Consider the following 16,228-nt stretch of genomic DNA (forward strand, 5'->3'; position numbering starts at 1 on the left):
AGTTGAGTCAGTATGTTGGCAGCAGCCACTCAATGTTAGTGATGGCTGTTTAACAGTCTGATGGCCTTGAGATAGAAACTGTTTTTCAGTCTCTCGGTCGGCGCTTTGATGCACCTGTACTGACCTCGCCTTCTGGATGATAGCGGGGTGAACAGGCAGTGGCTCGGGTGGTTGTTGTCCTTGATGATCTTTTTGGCCTTCCTGTGACATCGGGTGGTGTAGGTGTCCTGGAGGGCAGGTAGTTTGCACCCGGTGATGCGTTGTGCAGACCTCACTACCCTCTGGAGAGCCTTACGGTTATGGGCGGAGCAGTTGCCGTACCAGGCGGTGATACAGCCCGACAGGATGCTCTCGATTGTGCATCTGTAAAAGTTTGTGAGTGTTTTTGGTGACAAGCCGAATTTCTTCAGCCTCCTGAGGTTGAAGAGGTGCTGCTTCGGACAAACTGACCATTTCAGTTTGTCCGTGATGTGTATGCCGAGGAACTTAAAACTTTCCACCCTCTCCACTACTGTCCCGTCAATGTAGATGGGGGGCTGCTCCCTCTGCTGTTTCCTGAAGTCCACGATCATCTCCTTTGTTTTGTTGACATTGAGTGTGAGGTTATTTTCCTGACACCACACTCCGAGGGCCCTCACCTCCTCCCTGTAGGCCGTCTCTGATTGAGTTGGAGGCGTGCATGGCCACGCAGTCGTGGGTGAACAGGGAGTACAGGAGAGGGCTGAGAACGCACCCTTGTGGGGACCCAGTATTGAGGATCAGCGGGGTGGAGATGTTGTTACCTACCCTCACCACCTGGGGGAGGCCCGTCAGGAAGTCCAGGACCCAGTTGCACAGGGAGGGGTCGAGACCCAGGGTCTCGAGCTCAATGACGAGTTTGGAGGGTACTATGGTGTTAAATGCTGAGCTGTAATCGATGAACAGCATTCTTACATAGGTATTCCTCTTGTCCAGATGGGTTAGGGCAGTGTGCAGTGTGATGGCGATTGCGTCGTCTGTGGACCTATTGGGGCGGTAAGCAAATTGGAGTGGGTCTAGGGTGTCAGGTAGGGTGGAGGTGATCCTTGGTCCTTGACTAGTCTCTCAAAGCACTTCATGATGACGGAAGTGAGTGCTACAGGGCGGTAGTCATTTAGCTCAGTTACCTTAGCTTTCTTGGGAACAGGAACAATGGTGGCCCTCTTGAAGCATGTGGGAACAGCAGACTGGGATAAGGATTGATTGAATATGTCTGTAAACACACCAGCCAGCTGGTCTGCGCATGCTCTGAGGACGAGGCCGGGGATGCCGTCTGGGCCTGCAGCCTTGCGAGGGTTAACACATTTAAATGTTTTACTCACGTTGGCTACAGTGAAGGAGAGCCCGCAGGTTTTGGTAGCGGGCCAAGTCAGTGGCACTGTATTGTCCTCAAAGCGAGCAAAAAAGTTGTTTAGTCTGTCTGGGAGCAAGGCATCGTGGTCCGCAACGGGGCTGTTTTTTCTTTTGTAGTCCGTGATTGACTGTAGACCCTGCCACATACCTCTCGTGTCTGAGCCGTTGAATTGCGACTCCACTTTGTCTCTATACTGACGCTTAGCTTGTTTGATTGCCTTGCGGAGGGAATAGCTACACTGTTTGTATTCGGTCATGTTTCCGGTCACCTTGCCCTGATTAAAAGCAGCTTTCAGTTTTGCGCGAATGCTGCCATCAATCCACGGTTTCTGGTTGGGGAATGTTTTAATAGACGCTTTGGGTACAACATCACCAATGCACTTGCTAATAAACTCGCTCACCGAATCAGCGTATTCGTCAATGTTGTTGTTCGCCGCAATGCGGAACATATCCCAGTCCACGTGATCGAAGCAATCTTGAAGCGTGGAATCCGATCAGGTCAGACCAGCGTTGAACAGACCTGAGCGCGGGTGCTTCCTGTTTTAGTTGCTGTCTATAGGCTGGGAGCAACAAAATGGAGTCGTGGTCAGCTTTCCGAAGGGAGGGCGGGGGAGGGCCTTATATGCGTCGTGGAAGTTAGAATAACAGTGGTCTAGGGTTTTGCCAGCCCTGGTAGCACAATCGATATGCTGACAGAATTTGGGGAGCCTTGTTTTCAGATTAGCCTTGTTAAAACCCTCAGCTACAATAGATGCAGCCTCAGGATATGTGGTTTCCAGTTTACATAGAGTTTAATAAAGTTCTTTCAGGGCCGTCGATGTGTCTGCTTGGGGGGGAATATACACGACTGTGATTATGATCGAAGAGAATTCTCTTGGTAGATAATGCGGTCGGCATTTGATTGTGAGGAATTCTAAGTCAGGTGAACAAAAGGACTTGAGTTCCTGTATGTTGTTATGATCACACCATGTCTCGTTAATCATAAGGCATACACCCCCGCCCTTCTTCTTACCAGAGAGATGCTTGTTTATGTCGGCGCGATGCGTGAAGTAACCAGGTGGCTGTACCGACTCAGATAGCTTGTCTCGAGTGAGCCATGTTTCCGTGAAACAAAGAACGTTACAGTCTCTGATGTCTCTCTGGAATGCTACCCTTGCTCGGATTTCGTCTACCTTGTTGTCAAGAGACTGGACATTGGCGAGTAGTATGCTCGGGAGCGGTGTGCGATGTGCCCGTCTACGGAGCCTGACCAGAAGACTGCTTCGTCTGCCCCTTTTACAGCGTCGTTGTTTTGGTTCCCCGGCTGGGATCCGATCTATTGTCCTGGGTGGTAGGCCAAACAGAGAATCCGCTTCGGGAAAGTCGTATTCTTGGTCGTAATGATGGTGAGTTGACGTTGCTCTTATATCCAATAGTTCCTCCCGACTGTATGTAATAAAACCTACGATTTTCTGGGGTAACATTGTAAGAAATAACACATAACTAAATACTGCATAGTTTCCTAGGAACGCAAAGCGAGGTGGCCATCTCTGTCGGTGCCGGAAGTCAGAGGATATGCCGATAGTGAACAACCTTGCTTTACTTCTCTTGACAGTTTAATACTTTCTGAGTAGCCATTATTTGCTATTTTACACCTGGGTTTACTATACCACTGTATAAGCGATTCTCCAAAATGAAAATAGTCAAGACATTTATATATACATTCTAGTCGTACTTTATTAAAAGCTTTTTAAAAATCAGCTATGAATAACCAGGCCCGGTTTCCACGATTTTTCATAGTTTGTTTCCAGTACTTGTCTTACATTATCTCCAATGTATCGTCAGTGTAAAAAACCTGTCTGATTAGGATGAATAATATCCGAAAAATACAATTTTTATTCAATGCGCTTTGCATTTTACTAGAATTTTTGCATCACAACACTGAAGTGTAAGGGGACTCCAGTTTCTTAGGTGGACTGGATCTTTATATTTTCCACCTGGGTCCTGTTTCAATAATAGTGAAATCAGACCTTCTTGCTGAGCATCTGATGATCAAACATTTTTATAAGAGTGTTTAAAACATGCTAATAACGAACCTCTGAGTATATCAAAAAAGGTCTGATATACCTCAACTGGTATGCCATCCAGCCCTGGAGTTTAAGGCTTTAATTGCATCAAGAAGTTCCTCCTTTGTAATTTGGCCTTCACATTATGTCACACCCTGATCTGTTTCACCTGTCCTTGTGCTTGTCTCTACCCCCTCCAGGTGTCACACATCTTCCACATTATCCCCTGGGTATTTATACCTGTGTTTTCTGTCTGTCTGTGCCAGTTCGTCTTATTTTGTCAAGTCAACCAGCGTGTTACTCCGTGCGCCTGCTTTGTCCTTTTCTCAGTTTTTTGCTAGTCCTCCCAGTTTTGACCCAAGCCTGCCTTGACTTTGAACCTGCCTGTCTGCCACTCTGTACCTCCTGGACTCTGACCTTGTTATGATCTTTTGCCTGTCCACAACCATTCTCTTGCCTGCCCCATGGATACTAATAAATATCAGGGACTCGAACCATCTGCCTCCCGTGTCTGCATCTGGGTCTTGCCCTGTGCCCTTATACATTAGTCTTTCTGTAAAACTGTTCATTTTACACTATTAAATAAAAAAATAACGTACAATTAACTTCAATTAGTGGAAATGGAGGAGACTGAAATTAAAACATGCTTAAAGTATTTTTCTTCCTTTTTGAAAATATAGTTTGGTGAATCATGGATGACTCCGTCATTCGTAACAAGTTTGTGGAGAGTGTTTGTGGAGTGTGTGGTCTCACCCTGGGCAGAGGAGAGCGTAGCTGGGCAACGTGCAGGTCTGCTACCAGGGGAACAGTCAGACGGTTGGGAAGAACCAGGTGGGAGGAGATGGCGTCCATTATCATAGTGTCAGACATGATGCTGAGAAACACAGAGAGGGAGCACACTACTTCATATATACAGTAGATACGGAAGTACACATACAGTAAATACAGTAGTACAGCATTATACAGCCTGGTCAGGTGGCATATCACATCATAGCACAGTGTTGATGGTATCATGTGGTGTAGTGAAGTATAGTTTTGTGTTACAGTGTTATATGAAGTGAATTATCATCACATTACATAGTGACTCCAATTACAGAACACTAACAACAGGCAGAGTCAACCTCACTCACTTCAGTCCAGGGATGTCCAGTAAGTTGGTCAATCCAGTCCAGTTGATGTCCAGTTTCTGCAGGACAGGGATGAAGGGATGAGGGAAAAACAGGAGCAAATGTTGGGGTTCAGGACATTCAATACAAAGAGAAAGGGAAGTACGTAAACAAATGGAGGCATGGACAAGTAACCGGGAGTGGACGATAGTGGTGTTGGGGGGAAAGGGGATAGGAAGGGAGAGATGGACAGACTTATGGTAGGTGTGGAGGAAAGAGAGGGACGGTCCCAGGTACCCACCGGCCTTCGGATGAAGAACATGGTGACCGCGCCCACGATGGGGACATCTCCAATCAGAGGCTCTAGAATCACCCTCATCATCCCATGCAGCTGAAAGAGGCAGGAATATGGATACATTAATATAAAATGAATGGCAATAATAAATGGTTTATAATGGGTTTATATGTACTTTATAGACTGTGAATTATTTGTTTATATATAAAAAACAAAGATGGCATTTGTAAATGACTAAAACCCTGTTAATTAGTCTTACGGGTACCTTACTGTAAAGTGGGAAGAACATCCCTTCATGCCTCTCCCTTTCTTATTTTTTTTGTCAATTCATTCTTTCTCTCCCTATTTTCGATAATATCCCACAGCCGTATCATAGACTAGAGAAGATAAAACATACCTGTATTCCCTTGACTCCTGCTTTGCAGAAATACCTCTTCACCTCCACATTAATCTCAACGTTTCCAACATAGCTGCATGGTAAAAGAGAAGGATACTGTAACACATTGCAATCAATAATGGGTCCTTGTATAACGGATATGATCTTCAATACACAGTAGGTCTCATTTTGAAGAGAGAGTGAATGGTGCTTTTGAGGCCTGGAGGAAAGTCAAACATGGAAGGTCACCTGATGTACACGTCCAGCAGGACTTGTCCCCTCTCATTCTCTGTGTGTGCTCTCACACCCACCACCTTCATGGCCTACAACACACACACAGCATAGTTACATACAGAACATAATATACACCAAACATAACCCTCGTCAAATTATAATTTTCAAATTATAAAAGGTCCTTGACCAATATGTCTGAAGTCTCATGTTCACTTCAGTGAGAGTGAAATAAAATATTGTGCAGTGTTTAAACAGTGTCACTGTGTATCCATATGATGAGACCTGTAAGCAGTGTGTTTAATGGTGAAATTATATCTTAGAAGTTACCTTGTCCCCAAAGTCCACCTTGGTGAAGGTGAGGGTCTGGAGGTGAGTGCTGGAGGAACGGATGGAGGGAGCGATGGTCTCCACCAGCAACTTTTCCAGATACTGACCCACAAACGGCCACACCTGCTGCAGAATCTGAGGTGGGGGACAGGGAGAGCAGGGATGATGGTCATAGTTTGTGTAATGCACACCAAGCAATTGCTTTTCAGCAATACTAAATCAGGTTATTACAGCATTCTGAGGGAAACACAGATAGACTTGTTCTACCACCTGCTACTTAGGAGTTAACATTTTAAGAACAAGCACAACTATCTCAAAGGGATACTCGTACACAATCTGTGAATAAGAACTAGGGCAACATGCATGTTTCAGCCTGCAATGCAGACATCTGTCTTTTCCATGATGGCATAGGCATAGATACACATATTCAGGATTCTGGGCCACCCATAGCTGTAGATGTTTTTGTTCCGCCTCCACTGTTTATAATATGGTTCCTATAGAAACCCATTCAATCTCTGTAAGATTCTAAGGGGGGTTTCATGTTTGTCTAAAAGCAGCACAAGACTCCCTGGTGGTCAGTCACTGAACATAAACATAAACGCAACATGTAAAGTGTTGGTTCCATGTTTCATGAGCTGAAATAAAAGATACCAGCAATTTTCCATATACTTAAAAAGCTTTTTTCTCTAAAATGTTGTGCACAAATTTGTTTACATTCCTGTTAGTAAGCATTTCTCCTTTGCCAAGATAATCCACCCACCTGACACATTTTGAAGACGTCTTGAGACACAGCCTGTCTCACAAGACACTGAATTATGTCTTGAGACATTTTATGTGTGTCTTCAAGACATGTCTCAAGACAGTAATGTAAAATAGTTCTACGTCTTGAGACATTTTATTTTGGAATGTTGAACATTTCAAACTAATTTGAAAATGTTGAACAAACTTCATGGCATTGAAAACAACTGGGAACTGAAAAAAACGAGATCCGGCTGGGAAAAATAGTTTAACAGTTATCCAACTCTGAATTCCAAGTCAGAAACTCTGGCATCTTTCTAGAGATGCGACTTTGACGCTGACGTCATGGTTTGACCTCTTCCCCCCCCCCCCCCCCCCCCACCATTTCCCAGTTGTCTTGAAAGCACCATGACCATCAGATGCAGGTACCATCAATCCAGTCAAATAAAAAAGCGAACTATTTGTAAATTATTTTAATTTATGCCCAGCTGTGCCTCGCAAGTGCTACACCAACTGATCTATTTCGTTACTAAAGTTTTGAAATATATACTTGTACAAAAATATAAACTCAACGTTTAAAGTGTTGGTCCCATGTTTCATGAGCTGAAATAACAGATACCAGCAATTTTCCATATGCACAAAAAGCTTTTTTCTCTAAAATGTTGTGCACAAATTTGTTTACATTCCTGTTAGTAAGCATTTCTCCTTTGCCAAGATAATCCACCCAATTGACAGCTGTGGCATATCAAGAAGCTGATTAAACAGCATAATCATTACACAGGTGCACCTTGTGCTGGGGACAATAAAAGGCCACTCTAAAATGTGAAGTTTAGTCACACAACACCACAGATGTTTCAAGTTTTGAGGGAGCTGCAATTGGCATGCTGACTGCAGGAATGTCCACCAGAGCTGTTGCCAGAGAATTAAATGTTTATTTCTCTACCATAAGCCTTCCCCAACGTCGCTTTAGAGAATTTGGCAGTACATTCAACTGGCCTCACACCTTTGGCAGCGATCACAGCCTCAAGTCTTCTTGGGTATGACGCTACAAACTTGGCACACCTGTATTTGGGGAGTTTCTCCCGTTTTTCTCTGCAGGTCCTCTCAAGCTCTGTCAGGTTGGATGGGGAGCGTCGCTGCACAGCTATTTTCAGGTCTCTCCAGAGATGTTAGATCGGGTTCAAGTGCGGGCTCTGGCTGGGCAACTCAAGGACATTCGACATTCAGAGACTTGTCCAGAAGACACTCCTGTGTTGTCTTGGCTGTGTGCTTAGTGTCGTTGTCCAGTTGGAAAAAATAAAATAGTAAAATAGTTCTATGTCTTGAGATATTTTATTTTGGAATGTTGAACATTTCAAACTCATGGAACATTCTTCCCTCAACTGACGGTTGATGTAAGACTCAAAAACTAAAGTCTGTCAAGCGTGGAGGATTTACAAACTGTTTTTTCAACCTGAGGTAAGCAAGCAAAGCATTTTAATATGTAATGTACAGTGCATTTGGAAAGAATTCAGACCCCTTGACTTTTTCCACATTTTGTGACCTTACAGCCTTATTCTAAAATTGATTAAATACAAAAAAATCCTCATCAATCTTCGCCCAATACTCCATAATGAAAGGCGAAAACAGGTTTTTAGAAATAACAGAAATACCTTATTTAATTAAGGGTACCAAAAAAATTCTGCAGCATTGAAGATCCCCAAGAACACAGTGGCCTCCATCATTCTTAAATGGAAGAAGTTTGGAACCACCAAGACTCTTCCTAGAGCTGGCCACCCGGCCAAACTGAGTAATCGGGGGAGAAGGGCCTTGGTCAGGGAGGTGACCAAGAACCCGATGGTCACTCTGACAGAGCTCCAGAGTTCCTCTGTGGAGATGGGAAAACCTTCCAGAAGGACAACCATCTCTGCAGCACTCCACCAATCAGGCCTTTATGGTAGAGTGGCCAGACGGAAGCCACTCCTCAGTAAAAGGCACATGACAGCCTGCTTGGAGTTTGCCGAAAGGCACATAAAGGACTCTCAGACCATGAGAATCAAGTTTATCTGGTCTGAAGTAACCAAGATTGAACTCTTTGGCCTGATTGCCAAACATCATGTCTGGAGGAAACCTGGCACCATCCCTAAGGTGAAGCATGGTGTTGGCAGTATCATGCTGTGGGGATGTTTTTCAGCGGCAGGGACTGGGAGACTAGTCAGGATCGAGGGAAAGATGAACAGAGCAAAGTACAGAGAGATCGTTGATGAAAACCTGCTCCAGAGTGCTCAGGACCTCAGACTGGGGCGAAGGTTCACCTTTCAACTGGACAACGACACTAAGCACACAGCCAAGACAACACGTGTCTTCGGGACAAGTCTCTGAATGTCGAATGTCCTTGAGTTGCCCAGCCAGAGCCCGCACTTGAACCCAATCTAACATCTCTGGAGAGACCTGAAAATAGCTGTGCAGCGACGCTCCCCATCCAACCTGACAGAGCTTGAGAGGACCTGCAGAGAAAAACGGGAGAAACTCCCCAAATACAGGTGTGCCAAGTTTGTAGCGTCATACCCAAGAAGACTCAAGGCTGTAATCGCTGCCAAAGGTATGAAGCCAGTTGAATGTACTGCCAAATTCTCTAAAGCGACGTTGGGGAAGGCTTATGGTAGAGAAATGAACATTTAATTCTCTGGCAATAGCTCTGGTGGACATTCCTGCAGTCAGCCTGGCATTTGCACGCTCCCTCAAAACTTGAAACATCTGTGGTATTGTGTTGTGTGACAAAACTTCACATTTTAAGAGGGGCTTTTTATTGTCCCCAGCACAAGGTGCACCTGTGTAATGATCATGCTGTTTAATCAGCTTATTGATATGCCACAGCTGTCAAGTGTCTCAAGACGTCTTGAGACGTCTCAATTGATTCAGAGGGGTTGGGTTAAATGCGGAAGACACATTTCAGTTGAAGGCATTCAGTTATACAACTGACTAGGTATCCCCCTTTCCCTTTCCAATTGCATGCCACAAGACATCTCAACACAAAGGTGATGGCGGCGTATGTAAATCTAAAGAATGAGTCATCAACAACACTAACAGCAAGGGTTTCTGGCGCCTAAAGGCAGTAGAGTCTGCTGATGTCCCTGTAGCAAACCCGACTCAAATCTCTGCTTTGTCCAAAAGATAGCGGCGCTCGGACCTCGTGTTCCCAATGTAGCGAACACAATCATTTCAGTCTTTGCTGAGGAGGTCTATTCTTAGCAACACAGCCTGGTTTTGCAGGGCTGGAAGAGAGTACAAATATTGCCATTTGATTGGATTTTAGAGGTTTGGCTGGCCCCTCCCCCTTCCTGTGAGTCAACCAGCACTAATATGGAAAGGTTGACAGAGTAGCCTGGCTCTGGGCCTGCTGCCTGCTCTCTGCTGCAGGAGAGGATAGATTGCTGCGGCTGCCTAGACACAGTGGCGAGGCTACTGGAGTGGGTGTCCATGTTGTAACATGGTAGTGTAACAGCAGCAGAGCTAGTCTCTCAGACAGCTACCATGCCCCACCAACCGTCTATCAACACAGCACCTGGCTCACAGAGACAGAGATAGGCATGTGTGTTTACTGTGTGTTTAATGGGAGAAGTATACATAGGGTTTCTCTTTATCCTCTCTAAAGGGCAGCCATCTGTGAGCAGAGAGGAAGCCAGACGGAAAGTACAGTAGGGGGTGATATAGTAGTACCTTATTGAGCCACTCCACCTTCTCCACATCTGGGAAGTTGACCTGTAAGGAATTAGAATATAAATCATTCACATATAGAACAGATTTAGGAATTCAGCAGTCATCTAGTCATTTGCATATGCACTATAAAGTGTAATCTGATCTGACTAGCTTTTCCCAGTGTGTTTGTCTGATGTGTGTTGTAAATTGTGCTACAGCGAAAAAGGAACTGTCAACATCCAAAGGGCAGGAAGTGGGGGTGAGAAAGAAGTACACCACCATCTCAATGGCTTATTTTGTCACTAAACAAAACTATCTTATAGTGTAAACAATTCAAACACCATTCTTCACCCATAGCAGACTACTCTCTGCCAAAGGTTATGTTGTGACCAGTAGTTGGGATAACTCGTTTCTTCCCCTTATCTGTTATTTGGAAATAGAGGCATTCTCTCTGACTCACTCGCTCCTTAGTCCCAAGAGAAGATATATCGAGAATGGCCTAATATAGAAGCAGCTGAGGAGGCTGCGGAATCATACATAGGGAGAGAGAGTGAGAGAGAAAAAGAGAGAGCGCATCAAAAGACCACACCTCAATCAATGCATCTTAAATGGCCTTTAAAATCTATACCTATGCATCAATATGGTCTGCAAGCTTCAGAACATTACTTTACTGGGACCTTTCGGGAAGAAAGATGAATTATCCACTCAGCTCAGCTGCATGGGGGATGATGGCCTAGACTACTGTAGCTTGGATACAGTATACCAGCCCCACAAATATTAGGAGCAGTTTGAGACAGAGATTTTGTCATGTAGATGTAGTAACTGTATAATAATATTGTTCTACCCATGTTCCAAATTATTTTATTTCCTATTAGCGCAGTTATCATTAATATATTTTATATAATTTACATCCGTCTTTCGGATGGGACGTTAAACGGGTGTCTTGACTCTCTGAGGTCATTAAAGATCCCATGGCACTTATCGTAAGAGCAGGGGTGTTAACCCCGGTGTCCTGGCTAAATGACCAAACCGTCCCTCAAACCATCACCGTCACCTAATCCTCCCCAGTTTACAATTGGCTCATTCATCCCCCTCCTCTCCCCTGTAACTATTCCCCAGGTCGTTGCTGTAAATGAGAATGTGTTCTCAGTTAACTTACCTGGTAAAATAACGGTAAAATAAAAATAAATATCAAACTATGGTTTAGGAGAAATTTTAGAGGATCTCTTTGGTCCAGCGATAGGCTATTTTCTGTAACCATGCATGTGTATAGCCTATTGTGGCATTGTGTGTAAAGATTGTGGAAGACTGGCTGGTTAGGACCATACTAGCCTAACGGGATAGAATCGAGGACGTCGTTTTGTGGCATCTGATAGGGGGCTTTAAATCCAGAAACACTTGGTGAACCAAGTAAACGTATTGAATTGAGTGACAGACCGTTATCACACATTTTTCTTACCCAAGCAGGGAGATCCTTTTTACTTTTGAAAAATTTCATGGATGTATATTGTTGCTCGTTCTCATAGTGGTGAATGGCGGACCGCAGACGAGCTTCTTTTGCCTCGCGCGAGTGCCTCCATCCTGTGTAGACCATAAGCCCGAAAACCAAAAAACTGGCGCTAACCCGGTAGTATCCTGCAAGGTACACGGGCAGCAAGGCACCTAGGCACTTGCCAAATGTCCAAAGAACCGATACAGCGTCAAACCCCGGTGGCTTCATTTCTCCGCTATTCGGTGCATTATTATCGGAATGGACCGACCCAGATGCTTTCTTGGTGGATTCTCCCTGTCCCGAGTCCGGATTTTGCATCGTGGTGTTTTTTATATCCAGGTTCTCACAGAAAAAGTAGTCTAGCTAGTACAAGTTCTTCAATACTTCCTTCCCAACAGAGACTATCTATTGTACAACTCTGTATGTACAACTGTTCTAGAATCTAGCCAATGCCGTTAGCAGAACCGAAACACGCCCAGCCCATGAAGAGAAAAGCCGCAGTCGAATTATGTGTACTCATTCTTGAATGCGCGTGTCTGCCTGCCATCTTTGCAACCTGGTCTCAAAGCATGTCGTATTATTCTGTACGTAAATGGCTCACACTCCATTTACAATGCTATATTTCATTTCGTATGGTATGTATTAATGTGTGGATGTCTATCAATCATTTCGAATGATATGTTACGAATTTAATTCATATGATATTGTAATGAAACAGCAGGGAGCAGGTCTCAAACCCTCGACCCCCTAGCCCGAGGTCCGGCGCGCTATCGACTGTGCCGCACAAGCATGCTCGTGCGGCAGAGTCGATTTCCGCGCTTATAAACACAGGGTCGTTACACTACTCCCTCATTTCAAAGAGCGCGTCCTCGCGCTAGCTTGCGACTCTACGTTTTACAGGAACGCGCTCACCGGTCAAGCACACGTCGTTTTTTTTTTTCGTTTAAAAAAAAAAACATTTTTATTTTTTTTATTTTTTATTTTTTTAAATGTATTTTATTCATAATACAAAAATCAACTTACATTGCTACATCAAACATGTCTAGCAAACCAAACACAGGTATTAACAATGCTCAAACATACAAAAAATATAAAAATAAAATACAAAAAATAAACAATTTAAGTGCAATTATATTCACTCTGAAAATATCTTATTATAATGATTCATGAAGGTGTTATTCTTGTTGTTATTCACTAGGGTTAGTGTTTTAATAAGATAATTCAATTCAATCAGAAAAATTGGTAATTTTGGTATAGAATTTTGGAATTTTTTTTTGTGTATAAAGTATTTGGCAACAAGAATACAAAAATTAACAATCATTTCAGTGGTTTTGTTATCATTGCAATAGTAACATATTATATCTTTTATGTTAAAATTATAGGCAGTGTTCATAATGGTAAATAAGTACTTTGCAAGGTTTTCCCAAAATTCTGACACAAATTTACATTCAAAGAACAAGTGAGACAGATTCTCACCTTCTTTTTCACAGAAAACGCAGATATCATCAATAGCCACAAATTTGGAAATCATAGAGTTACATGGATATATCTTATGTAAAATTTTGAAGTGCACTTCCTTAACTTTGTTTGGTATACAGTATTTGTAAGGCCTTAACCATGCATTTTTCCAGACAATGTCAGGAATAAGCATGTTCCAGAAAAACTTTCCTCTCGGTGTAAGTTGGTTTTGTGAATGAAGAATTTGTCTTATATATTTATTACAACAAGATTTCTCAAGTAAGCCCACGCCTTCCAATCTGAGTTCTGGATAAACTTTGTTATCATTCCCAAAATTAAGGTGACTTTTCATAAGTGTAGTTAGACCACTGGGAACGGCTTTGATCACAGAAATAAACTCTCTGAAAGGTATTGGAAACTCTTTCATTGTTATAAATTGTTCATATGTGAGAATAGTACCCTTGTTGTCGAAAATATCCAGAACAAAGTCAATATTCCTCTCATGCCAGCTGGGGTAGAACAATGACTTATTCCTTACAGTAATGTCTGAATTATTCCACAAAAGAGCTTTATGAGGGGAAAAATTGTGCAGGAAACATATTTTCCAGGCCATTAAAGCTTGTTGGTGAAACCTAGCCAATTTAGCAGGTAATCTTTCAGGAATATAATTACATTTCAGTAAAAATCGAAGACCTCCCAATTTATTAAACACATTATTTGGAATGAAATACCATATTGAGTCAGTATCGAGCAAACCTTTTTTCAGCCAGTTTATCTTGAAAGTGTTATTTATGTCAACAAAATCCAACACTTCTAGACCGCCTTCAGCTCTTTTGTTAGAAAGGACAGATTTTTTTAGTTTGTGAGACTTATTTTTCCAGATGAAGTCAACAAAGGTCTTATTGATCTCTTTACAAGTAGCTGGATTTACACATAACGATAATGAGGGGTACACAAAACGAGACAGTCCCTCTGCCTTGGACAGAAGTACTCTCCCAAGTATAGAAAGATCTCTTTGTAGCCAATTATTAAATATATTTTTAGTTCTCTTAATTTTAGGAGAGAAATTCAAATGTTGTCTGACTAAGTGGTTTTTTGACAGATGTATTCCTAAATATTTAACACAGTCCTTTACAGGAATATTTTCAATTTCTTTATCATCAGAGTCAAATAAACATAAGATTTCACATTTAGAAACATTCAGCATTAATCCTGATGCAATAGAAAATGCCGTTATAGCATTAAGGGCATGTGCGACCTGGTCTTTGTCTCTTAAGAAAAGAGTAGTATCATCAGCCAGTTGGGAAATTTTGATTTCTTTGTTAAAAATGGTTAAGCCATACAAATTTGCATCATTCAGAATATCTAGAGATAGAAGTTCCACAACCAAAATGAATAAAAATGGCGAAATTGGGCATCCCTGTCATACACTTCTGTTGATACTAAATCTTTTGGAAGTATTAAGGTTTAGTAGCACAGAACTATTTATATCTTTGTAAAATGCGAATTACTTTAATAAAATGTTCACCAAATCCCAAAAGTTTAAGAGACCTAAAGAGAAATTCATGTTCAATTGTGTCAAAGGCTTTACAGAAGTCCAGAAATAGGACAACCGCATCTGAGTCAATTGCATCTGAATAATCTATAAGGTCCAAGACTAAACGAATGTTAGAGCTTATGTGACGGCCCTTCATAAATCCTGTTTGAGTCTCATTTATAATGGTATCTATTCCTTTCTTTAACCTTTTGGCATAAACCAGAGCAATCAATTTGTAATCAACATTTAATAAAGTAATTGGTCTCCAATTGTCAATGAGAGAAGGGTCTTTATCAGGCTTCGGAATCAATGAAATAAGGCCGTTTCATAGTGGAGACCATTTCCCCATTTTTAATGTAATCTTGAAACATATTGAAAATCGGGTCTTCTAGTAACTCCCAAAACTGTCTACAGAATTCAACTGACAGGCCATCAGGGCCAGGAAGCACACGCACTGTCGTGGATGCAAGGTCCGATCACTTCTGACACCAATGTAATGAAACAGCAGGGAGCAGGTCTCGACCCCCTAGCCCAAGGTCCGGTGCGCTATCGACTGCGCCGCAAAAGCATGCTCGTGCGGCAGAGTCGATTTCCGCGCTTATAAACACAGGGTCGTTACACTATGTTACAAATTGCTTAACAATTCGTGCAATATGTTACGAATTCACTAAATGTGTTGTTGCTAATGTTAGCTAGGTGGCTAGCGCTAATGTTAGCTAGGCTAAGGGTAAGGTTAGGAGATAGGTTAAAGAGTTACGGTTAGGTTTAGTGCAGGGGTGTCAAACTCATTCCATGGAGGGCCTAGTAGTGCCTGCTGTTTTTTTGGTTTCTGCTTTCAATAAATACCTACGGTGTGGGGAGTTCTTTACTAATTAGTGACCTTAATTCCACAATCAAGTACAAGAGGCAAAACCCACAGACACTCGGCCCTCCGTGGAATGAGTTTGACATGTGGGTTAATGTGGAGATAGTAGTTGGCAAACAATTCGTTCTGTGTTCTTGGGGACATTCAAAAATGTTTCTCTGCCATGCACTGTCAACTGTGGGACCTTATATAGACAGGTGCATGCCTTTCCAAATCATGTCCAATCAATAGAATCTACCACAGGTTGTAAAACATCTCAAGGATGATCAATGGAAACAGGATGCACCGGAGCTCAATTTCAAGTCTCAGCAAAAGGTCAGCATACTTATGTACTTATTTGGTTTTATTTGTAATAAATTTGCAAACATTTCTAAAAACCTGTTTATGCTTTGTCATTATGGGGTATTGTGTGTAGATTGAGGAAAACATTTTATTTTATACATTTTAGAATAGGGTTGTGACGTAACAAAATATGGAAAAAGTAAAAGGGTCTGAATAGATTCCGAATGCACTGTATACCTATATGTTTTTACTCAGACACCAGCGACCGAGTCAAAACCTCTTTGGGTTGTGAACCACCAGTTTAGAGTCGCTGATCTAAAGAGTTGTGCAACTAATTAAGTGAACTGTCGCAGTGTGCTGAGAAAAGCATTATTAGGAATTGTTTTAATCTGTACAAATGTCTATTTTTAAAAAATCCACCCCC

At 42.5% G+C, this 16,228-nt stretch overlaps 1 protein-coding gene across 1 annotated transcript in view; it reads right to left on the reverse strand.

The window, feature by feature from the left end:
• The window catches only part of LOC120064772, a 99,904-nt gene extending 87,933 nt beyond the window's left edge, over window positions 1–11,971 (reverse strand). Inside the window, exons 1-7 of the mRNA XM_039015376.1 lie at window positions 11,673–11,971; window positions 5,755–5,848; window positions 5,443–5,516; window positions 5,215–5,287; window positions 4,824–4,913; window positions 4,547–4,602; window positions 4,170–4,290 (exon numbers count right to left, since the gene is read on the reverse strand). Of these exons, the coding sequence (XP_038871304.1) occupies window positions 4,170–4,290; window positions 4,547–4,602; window positions 4,824–4,913; window positions 5,215–5,287; window positions 5,443–5,516; window positions 5,755–5,848; window positions 11,673–11,890 (726 nt within the window). The 5' untranslated portion in view covers window positions 11,891–11,971. The remainder of the gene's footprint in view (window positions 1–4,169; window positions 4,291–4,546; window positions 4,603–4,823; window positions 4,914–5,214; window positions 5,288–5,442; window positions 5,517–5,754; window positions 5,849–11,672) is intronic.
• Window positions 11,972–16,228: the final 4,257 nt, after the last annotated feature.

This window comes from Salvelinus namaycush, chromosome 20 (assembly GCF_016432855.1).
Source record: "Salvelinus namaycush isolate Seneca chromosome 20, SaNama_1.0, whole genome shotgun sequence".
In the NCBI taxonomy this organism is placed as follows: Eukaryota; Metazoa; Chordata; class Actinopteri; order Salmoniformes; family Salmonidae; genus Salvelinus; species Salvelinus namaycush.